A 10,097-nucleotide genomic window follows, 5' to 3' on the forward strand; every position below is an offset into this window, starting at 1 on the left:
AGTACCACTGCCCTTCAAATGCTGAGTTTCTCTCAGAAGAGAAGCATAAGATGATGTAGGATTTACTGACTGTTTCTCCTAGTGTTTTTGGGAAAGCTGAAATTGCTTAAGAGGAAAGGAGTGCAGGTACTCCTCCAGTACAGAGGAAAGGAATCCCTGAGGTACACCTGAGGGACTTTGCTGGCAGAACCTGGCACCTTCCAAATTCCTCATTTCTGGCACATAGGAAATAAGAAGGCAGAAGGCCCAATATTTACACTGAAGTGAACTGTCAGTAGGCAGATTCACTAGGCACAGTTAACCATGGCCAGTTCCTATAAGCATACCCCAGACTTTTAGAGATACTGATTCACTGAAAAGGTGCTCTGCTAATAAGGTCAGGTATCTCACTAACCATCCATCTAATGGTCATTACTGCCATATTCATCTCCTAAAGAAGGTAATGAGCACAGCAATTAATCTAAAAAAACCCCTGGATCTCCTTCCATTCAGATTCAGTGTTTTTTAAGAGCAAATGATCAACTTTTGCTACTGTGTAATTATTTTCAAGGCATTACTCTGTGATAAGACAAGACACACTAGAAAGCAGCTGGGGGGTAACATTTGCCTTTAAGGCCATTCCTACAGCAGTTTTCTTGGTTCTCTGCTAAAAATGCATGAAACCAGACTAACTGCAGAGTCCATCGAGGTAGAGGTAACTAATAAATGATGTCATTTCCAACTCAGGATGGGACAGACAGACTGTGACTGTTATCACTGTAAAATTCCAGCTTTGTTTGGGTCATTGTAAGGATTGTGCTGCCCTAGGAGGCCCAGGGCATGCCACTGCTGGTACCGTGTCCCCAGGAGCCTCCAGTGCTGTCCCACCAGAGCCACTGACTCTCCCAGGACCCTGCAGACAGAAGTTTGTCAAGAAATCCAGGTTTTCTGCATGGCAGGACAGACCACTGAGGGCACAGCACTAAGCTGGCAGGGTTGGCTATTTTTTATTGACTCAAACTTTTAAGCAGAGAAAGGAGGCTGAGTCTAAGCAACCTTCAAAAATTTCAGATGGTGCTTAATGGGTAAAAAGAAAAGGATTGTTTGTCGCAGCTCTCGTTTTTTCTTCTCAATTAGCACAGCAGCGAGGTTAATTTGGCTACAGAAGTTCATTCAAGTAGAGCAGCTACTTGCTGCACATGGTCCTTCCTTTTCCTCAGAGCACGGTAGACACGGTGTCCCAAATATAAACCAGGGCACCACACCACTTGCAGTACTGTCGTATTGCCACAGAGCGGTGGTGAAGACCTTACCGAAAGCTTCGCTGCTCAGCAGCACTGAGGTTACGTCCTTCGGTATGTGCAGACCACACGTGTCATGTCTTTGCAGTGTGGGAACACCCTCAGACACACTGTTTTCAGTCACTTGCACCAACCAGGGTGAATTAAGGCCACTTCCTATAACACATTAACTCCTGTGATTTTTGGTTTTATCCTTCAGTGTTCATGACTAGCATTTAAGGAGTTGATAATAAGCTCAGTTGCTTTACTTCCACTAGTCCTTAGCAGCAGTTGCAGGAGTTTCAAGAAGACATAGTTAAGTATTGAGTTATAGCTTTTAAAAATTTAGTTACCAATGTTATATAATTTAGTATAGCAGTAGCTTTCACTGTTGCTTGAATGGGTAAATGGGGAGCCTGCTAATTACACTTGAAAAGCTCTCTTTGTCATGCATTTTATTTACTTTAATTCAACCTTGTTCTTTTCCATAAGCAGCTAATATTTGTAATGTTATGTTCCCAGCATTTTTTGTTTTAATTTCTATAGTCTTTTCCCCTAATTCCATTGAAAATTACTTGATACAGAAACTATTACATGTTTTGCAGCACAATAATGGTGTGAGATATGGCTTCCATCCTACAAACCAACCAACCTGTTAAAGGTTAAAATTTCTGTGATGTATTTGTAAAATGGAACAGGCAAATCAAAGCCTTATTAATCCATTTTAACAATTTTCTTTCATGTAAGAGTGGTAAAAGCCAAAACACAGAGCACTTCAGCTTAATATTGGAATAAATAGGAAGATTCCAGTTTAAAACTGTGTTTTAATTATTGAACAGCTCTCAGAATTAAATCACTGACCTTTGAGAATTTAGTGACCGAACAAGTACTTGTCCTCAAGACACATATCTGAGCGTGCATTCCTTTACATGAAGCTTTTCCACTCTGGTTAAAGATGCCCAAGAACACTGCAAGTACTAAGTGAATGAGGTAAGAACAAGGATCATATATATTTGATGATGATATTAATGTCAGCTTGTGGAGTGCATGTATGGGGACCAAACTGTCTATTCTCTTGGCAAGAAACGCTCCATTAGACAACTGGGAATGGGGTTTTCTGTAAGTGGACAAAGACTGTCAGACTTCTCCATGGGGTGCATCACATCCTAATAGTGTCACACAGAGCACTTCTTCCTTTTGCACTCTTCTGGAGTCCTTTGACTAAGGCAGAAAAAGCTTATATAGCTCAGAAGCAGCAAATGTTTTATTGATTTTCAACTTCCTTTGGTGTCAACCAGCAGCAGCAGACAAAGTGGGATTTTGCTAGCTGGTGATTAAACATCTCTCTGTAAACCATTGGCAAAGACACCATAAATGACGTTTCCACTAATTGTTCCCAAACAGGGAACTTTTCTGAACACAGAATAAAAAGATTAAGGAACATGTCCCAAAATTAGGGTATTCCTATATAAATTACATTAAAAGAATATTTAGATTGCATATTGCTAGCAGGCGGTAATTATTGAAGGATGTAGGCAGTCTTCTGCATGGCTGTGAAAGGCAGCAGTGGCCATGAAATAGCTCCTCTTTGGACACTGTTCTGGATAGTGGAGTTTGTGAAGTGATTTCTGAACAAGAGGAATGTATATATGTTAAGTAAGCAAAACTACAGCTCAGAGAAACAGGACATTGTATGAATCACAGGTCCTACATAAATCATCTCACAAGACGAAACTTTGAGGCTTAGGACAGCAAAAACATTATTATTATAGTATTATCTAGTACATAAACTTGTAGACTTGCCAGACATTGGGGTTTCATGGTTTTGGTTGGAGTAAGACCAGTCACTGGAAGTTCTTCGGTCTATAGCTGCTGCAACTCTATATTCCTTGCTGCAATTGGGGGGGGGAAGAAATTAAAAATTAACACTTTTGCCTGATTTGCCTTTTTATTATGACCTTTTAATCTGGGTTAAATTCAGCCAAATCCATGAAATCTAGGCTTTGTCAATGCACTTATGCTTTAAATAGAACAATGTAAAACTTTATGAGATGCACTGAGCTGTTGTTTTCTTGTTTGCTGGATAGATTCTGAGGACAACAAGGGTAGCTCTAAACCTCCTCAGAGCTTTTGTGACTTTCAGCTGCTCACCATCTACCCACATCAAAATTTCCCTTTGCAGAGCCAATAATTTCCACAAGTCAAGCTGCATAAGAAAATACAAAACAGAATCTGATGTTCCAAATCACAAGGAATTAAGAAATATTTTAAATTGTGTAAAGCTAATGTTTTAAATGTATAATGATGCTATGGCTGATATTCCCATTAAATTCTCATTTAAAATAGCACTCAGTAGTCTTCAGGACTGTAATTAATGCTATATAGAGACCTATGAATAAAACAAAAGAATAGACATGGTGAAAACCCATTTCCTTGTTTTCCTTCCTCCACTATGCTGCACTCCCTTCCAAGGCAGACTTAGGCAGATGTACTTTTGCTTCTTAAATCTTTCAGCCAAAATCATATAACCTATCTAAAGAATGAAAAGCTGGATTGTACTGCTGGCTGTTGTAGTCAGCACAGCAGAAACAGAAAAACAGGACGTCTGTACCCAAGGGTATCCTGGCATCCCTGGCAATCCTGGGCACAATGGCACACCTGGTCGTGATGGACGTGACGGTTCGAAAGGTGACAAGGGAGATACAGGTACTACATTCGGAATAAATGATTTAATGGATCAAATGCAATGCCATTCATTCCCAAATTTGCGTGTAGTCACTCTGCGCGAATGGGATTATTCTGCCTAGTCTTCAGAAAACATTTCAGACATTTGTCCTTTACTTGTTTGAAGAAAGAAATATAAAAAAGGCTTAACAATGAAAGCACGACAGCTAATACTATGGAGATGTCAGGTCCATGGGGTAAAAACAAAAGAAAAAAGGTTTTATCTTCTATGTTGGGAATATTTTCAAGTCTATTTGAAAATTTTAAAGCGTGTATACCTTTTCCTACTCCTTTAAGATAGCAACTATATTTCTGTAAAAAGCTTCAAGCCCAGTAAACAAAAAAACAACTGATATGTTGTTTAGAGTAGTAGCAAGTATGCAGTGGTAAGATTTCTCTTTCTTATCTAAACTTTACATTTGTAGGACTTGCTTCTGAGTGTGTCTACTTGCTGCAACTGTACCAGAGTATGTTCAGGCATAGAGACTACTGAAAAACAATGTAGGATTCATGTCTGCTCTAACAGGCTATAATAGAGATTTGTGTGTGATACTGAAAACAGAGATAATCTCAGCATCCTAAAGCTAATCATCCCCACAATACTTTAAGCCTTGTATCCATGCTGGAATATCAAGGATAGGGTAGCACAAGGTGATAAATCTATGGGCATGTGGACATATAACGCTTCTTCTCAAATGTCACAACTCCAGAACGCAAAGCACAGGAAAAATGCAAGTCTACTGCTTCAAAGCTCCTCACAGAATTTTGAGGGAGAACTTTTCCCCAACAAGCTTTATGTTAGGTCAGCTATGCTGTCATGCAGGTGGCATTATGGCTTAAGGCAGAAACCTGTGACTGTTATTTTGGGCCTGGCTGCCCAGATCGACCCAGATTAAACTTATCAGATAGGCCCTTCTAACAAGTCCTGATCTTAAGGATTGTGAATCCCAGCTATTTTCAGTGGAATATATAATCTAGTACCTAAACCAAACGGAGGTCAACAATCTCAAAGAAATTAACTTAAAATGTTCTGAAGTGTCTCACTGTGTCTTTCAAGCTCGTGGAAATCTCTGTTTAACATACTGGCTTGCTAAGCCCACCAGAAAAGTATATGCATCCTCAAACATTGTATGCTAAAGAATCAGTGTTGAAGGTGTAGTTTGATGTGCGGTTATTTCATGGCTATGCCGGTATAGGCAAAATCTTCCAGATCCTTTTCCTAACACTTCAGTCTCTCTTATAGACCACAGCTGTTCGTGTGGCTATACAGTAAACTAGAACAGCTGAAAAATAACCAGCATTTATAATTTGGGCAATGAAGACTTTTCACTGCTTATGGCCTTCCCTGGACCACCAAAAGACAAGTCTACCTACTTAGGTATTTACACCAGTGATTGCTAAGGAGTTACTTGGAACTCGTTTTTTATAAAATGATTTAGAGTTCTCTGCCAAGCAACCACTTATATATTCCTTCTGCTTTCCATGCCCTAGCTTGGTTAAAACCAAAGCTTTTTAAAATCTAGAAACAAACAAAAAAATCCATTAGCATCTTAATAGGCACATACCTTTAACTGCCCTCTCTTTCTATACACATGGTTCCAGGAAGGTTTGAAAATGGAAAATCTAAAGCTTGCTTATTTTCATTTATCTTATAAAGGTCCTCCCTTTACTCCAATGAGTTATCATATGGTACCAGTGATTTCTGATAAAGTCCCCAGCATTTTTTCCTAGATTAATCTGTTTTGATGACTGTACTATTCTCTGTTTGAACAAATTGGGGTGATTTTACCATTCTTTATATTGTATGTACATACACCTTTGCACTGCAGTTAAATAAATCAGACTTAATTTTGTTCCTTACCAAGTCAATGAAAATTCAGCACATGTTGGGCTACATCCACCATGCAGAAAACTGCTAAAGAACTGTTCTCAAGTCAGTATGGTTGGAGAGCTACCCTTGGAATATGGTTACATCCAAACTGCCAACTCTTTTTTCTTCTGTTGCACTCTGGATGCAAATCCAATTATTTTATCATCTCCTGATCATCTTTGACTCTATGACAAAAATTACTTTTATAATTGCTCTCTTTAGAGCAGTAGAAAGTCCATGTCATGCTAGATACAGGGATCAAGAGTGTGAATGCCTTCCTCAGATCTACAGGCAATATTATTCCACTGTAATATTTCATTACCATCAGTCAAACTTCTGCACATCTTTTCTTGAGGTGTGAGTTTACCATTCATAGAATCATAGAATCATTACAGTTGGAAAAAACCTCTAAGATGATCGAGTCCAATTATCAACCTAGCAAGACCCGGTCCACTGCTAAACCATGCTCAATAGGCTTCTGGCCCCTGCAATTTTTCTTCCTGAATGTGGCTTCCTCACTCCATTTCCATGGATGGAGGCAACAACAGGACAAGAAGTTTTCACATTGGTGGTCCTTACAAGGATAGAGCACCTCTCCACACCTCCATAACTCACCTTGTTATGCCAAGGATTTTGACTGTGTCAAAAAGCACCATCCTCAAGTAGAGTTTCTGTGCTCTCTGTGAATCTCTCCATAAGATAAAAGTACCAGCAGTGGCACCTAGTAAAAGTCAGGAATAAGAGTATGCTTTACACTACTGTTTGGCCAGACTTGGAGAGGAAAGATTGAAGAAGGACTCATCCCAAGTTTTCTGGTTTAATGAAAATCTGTTTTTTAATTCTGTACTAGGTGAACCAGGAGTTCCTGGCCTTCCAGGAAAAGATGGTGCCAATGGAGAGAAAGGTGAACAAGGTCAGAGAAGAAGTGTTTCAATTTATTATTTGTCTATCAACTGCTGCCCTTGTGTTTGCGAATACTGGACGTGCTATACATTCTAGCTGTAGCAAAAGTACCATAAAGGTTAAAAACCCTTTTTCCTGAAGTAGTAGAGGCTGCACACATATGCTGACAATGCAAGAGGAATCTGCCACCTCAAATTATCCCACTGTCTCTGATGCCCCACAACTTGTTCGCTCAGCCTGTTACCCTACCTTTCCCATCTCTAATCCTTTTGTCAGCTGCTAAGCAAGACACTGCATCTGCAGCTACCTCAGGAGAGTGAGGATCCTGTATCTATGAAACTTCAGAGAAAGAGACTTTTAAAACAAATTGTAGAAGACACAAGTTATACACCTAAAAATACCACAGATCCTGTATACTTCATATGTAAGTAAGGACTCGTTATCCTTAGAGTAATTGTGCACAGACAATGTATATATCCAACAGCAACTTGCCAATGACAGTGTCCAGGTTCTCCAGAATCCTGAAGGTGACCCTGAGAAATAACACATGGTTGCATCGAGGTAATTACAAGCTGCCCTACATCCCTCAGACTTTTCTCCAGTCAATTAGAAACATCCCTTGAAGGAGCGTAAGACATGAGGCCAGAAATGTTGTTTAAAATTAGAAAGCTACTTTCTTCTCTTGTGTCCTTGTCCTGATGTACCAATGCTACTTTTCCCAGAGGCTCACCATACAATGTCACCTGTTTTCAGTTCATTGATTGTTACATGCTCTCACTTGTAAATTGAGAACAGTAAACTGTACAAAGAGCATTATTCCAAACATAAGAAGCCAGAGGCCCTATTGCAGAAATTATCATGTTCTTTTTCTGATTGATTGAGTGTATATTCTTTCTGGTATCTTTTGTCTGTCAACTGCTAACATACCCTTCACATCATGGGATCTTCACTTTCAAAGCGTTGTGTAGCAACCAGAGGGTTTTCAAAGGCTTTGATCTCCAGACCAAGAGTGGATGAAGGATAAATGGAGCATATGGTGACACGTAACTAGGACAAAAAGCCTTTAGTTTTGCTACAGTAGCAATCTAGGTAACCCAAGCAAAGTTCCATCACACAGAAATTACAGAAACACATGGCAAGCAAGTTCTGGGTGTTGTTAAAAAAACCCCTTCCTCTGATTAAATTGTGAACCATCTCACCCATTTTGTATACCAAAGACTGAAAACAAGTATCTGGACAGATACTGCTTGTGCCTGAGATGATGTGAGCTGTCAGTGCTACCATCAGCCTGTAGACACCTTTCCTTTCTCTGAGCTTATTCTTGCTGCTTTCAGCAAGAGCACCTGTTTTCTAATGCAATAAGAGGTTCTTTAGGTATTATGTTTATCCTGCACTTAAATGTATGAGAAATTGTGTGTACAGTGAGCACAGCATACATAGTGCTGACACACACCTGCATATATATTTCCTTATGCTGAAACTCAATTTGTGCCCTATTAATCCAGTGGAAGACCAGGAGAAACTCTTTCTTTTTTTTTTCTTTTTTTTTTCCTTTCCTTTAGGAGCCAATGGGACTGTTGAAGAGAAGGGGAATAAAGGAGATAAAGGAGAAAGAGGACAACCTGGGAAACTGGGGCCAAAAGGAGTTATAGGGTCAGTGGGTTACAAAGGTCAGAAGGGAGAGCTGGGACTGCAAGGACAAAAGGGATTAAAAGGAGACATTGGACCCATTGGCCCAAAAGGGACAAAGGGTGAAATTGGCCATCCTGGAAGAGTTGGTTTCCCAGGGCCAATTGGCCCGACTGGTAATCCAGGTCCTAAAGGTAATACTGGAGATACAGGGCCACAGGGTAATCCAGGAGTTCAGGGGGAAAGAGGCTTGAAAGGAGACAGAGGAGAAAAGGGGAATGTAGGTGCCCCAGGAGTCCTGCCAAGGAGTGCTTTCAGTGTTGGCCTTACAGTTGACACCAAATTTCCCCCTCCAAATCGCCCAATCAAGTTTGACAAGGTGCTGTATAATGGTCTCAATGACTACAATCCAGTTACTGGCAAATTCACCTGCAAATACCCTGGTGTTTACTATTTCACCTACCACATCACTGTCTACTCAAGGAATGTCCGAGTTGCTCTAGTTAAGAACGGCATCAAGATGCTGCACACTGTGGACAGGTACCAGAGTGGAGAGGACCAAGCCTCAGGAGCCGCCATCCTGGAGCTGCAGGGAGGAGACAAGGTGTGGCTGCAGGCTCACCAAGGGGAGACTTTCAATGGGCTGTTTGCAGACGGTGATGATGATACCACCTTCTCTGGGTTCCTCCTGTTCAGCACCTCTGACTCGCTGGAGCCACTGCCATTGCCCTCCACATAACTCCATGTTATCCGTGAATACTGTGTGTCTGTGTCCTTCAGCCCTCCCTAATAAAGTTGTTATCTGCTGAACGATTTCTACTGGATTCGACAGAAAACAGTTGTTTTCAGGAACAGCTTCTGCACAAGAGAGGACAATTCTTCTGCATCAACACATTAGTGGTTTGGTAACTTACTGTAGGAATGTACAGGGGTGCATACACAAGTCCTGAAGGACAAATGTTTTTCAAAAAAGTGGGACAAAATAAAGGATAAATATTCTGGAAATATGACATGTGGGTTCCTGCCATCTTGTATAAACATGAAGCAGCAGTTACTTCTAAGCCAGTTTATTTCTTCCAAGGTGACATATGTAGGTGGGCTTGAAACTTGGTTAGTTTGCATCCAACCATTTCAAAATAATTTTTAAACTTGGAATTAGTGCAGTTTGATACCGTCACAGGTATCAAACAGGTGGCACTTGCTTGTTCTGTGGCATGAGCAAGTTCTATTGTAGCTGGGTGGATTTCACAGTTTTTAAATATGGTTCTTTGCTCTCCGTATAGCCAAAGGCCTGAAATGGAGTGAAATGGAGTGATACGAGGAAGTGCCCTATGGATTCTCCGATATTAAAGGCCAGTGCAAAAATACAGCATAATGCTGCTGTACTTCAGAATTAGCCAGGGCAACAAATGAAAGACAATATTTAATCAAAACTGAAGCAGTCATACCAGAGAACTGATCAAGAGATACTTCCTTGATGTGCCATAAAAGAATAATTTCTGTGATTTTTTTCAGAATTTTCTTCCCCCCCTTCTTCTAAAACTCAAAAATATAACAAAAGATGTTGATAAGTTTCATCCACTTCCCTTAGAAGAGACTAAAGCAGAGATGACAATGAAGATGGGCCAGCACCATGAAATTCAGTGCAAATGCAGTGTCGGAGCATGAGTCCTGGTTTCCTATCACCTCTCAGGATGTCGGGGATTCAAGGG

The 10,097-nt window shown here is 40.4% G+C and overlaps 2 protein-coding genes across 7 annotated transcripts in view; both read left to right on the plus strand.

Moving 5' to 3' along the window:
* Window positions 1-3,797, plus strand: part of SPATA13 (spermatogenesis associated 13) — a 103,557-nt gene extending 99,760 nt beyond the window's left edge. For 2 of the 6 annotated variants that reach the window (XR_003529123.1, XR_003529121.1), the window contains 2 exons: window positions 2,099-2,249; window positions 3,774-3,797. The gene's annotated coding sequence lies outside the window, so the exon portion shown is untranslated. Of the gene's footprint in view, window positions 1-1,116; window positions 2,250-3,773 lie in introns of all 6 variants that reach the window. The other 4 variants (XR_003529119.1, XR_003529116.1, XR_003529122.1 and 1 more) reach the window with 4 other exon arrangements.
* On the plus strand, window positions 3,777-9,195 carry LOC113951399 (complement C1q and tumor necrosis factor-related protein 9A-like). The gene is made up of 3 exons (XM_027652335.1): window positions 3,777-3,965; window positions 6,704-6,766; window positions 8,319-9,195. The coding sequence occupies exons 1-3, from the start codon at window positions 3,800-3,802 to the stop codon at window positions 9,122-9,124; spliced, it is 1,035 nt and encodes a 344-aa protein (XP_027508136.1). The 5' UTR covers window positions 3,777-3,799; the 3' UTR covers window positions 9,125-9,195.
* Window positions 9,196-10,097: the final 902 nt, after the last annotated feature.

Source organism: Corapipo altera, unplaced genomic scaffold (assembly GCF_003945725.1).
Source record: "Corapipo altera isolate COAL_440 unplaced genomic scaffold, ASM394572v1 0, whole genome shotgun sequence".
Taxonomy (NCBI): Eukaryota; Metazoa; Chordata; class Aves; order Passeriformes; family Pipridae; genus Corapipo; species Corapipo altera.

What these genes read in the sequence shown, in the direction of transcription:
- LOC113951399 (XM_027652335.1), top strand. Translation starts at nt 3,800, where the DNA reads ATGAAAAGCTGGATTGTACTGCTGGCTGTTGTAGTCAGCACAGCAGAA. An exon ending in AGGTGACAAGGGAGATACAG is followed by an intron (nt 3,966 to 6,703) that starts GTACTACATTCG and finishes ATTCTGTACTAG; the next exon opens with GTGAACCAGGAGTTCCTGGC. An exon ending in TGGAGAGAAAGGTGAACAAG is followed by an intron (nt 6,767 to 8,318) that starts GTCAGAGAAGAA and finishes CCTTTCCTTTAG; the next exon opens with GAGCCAATGGGACTGTTGAA.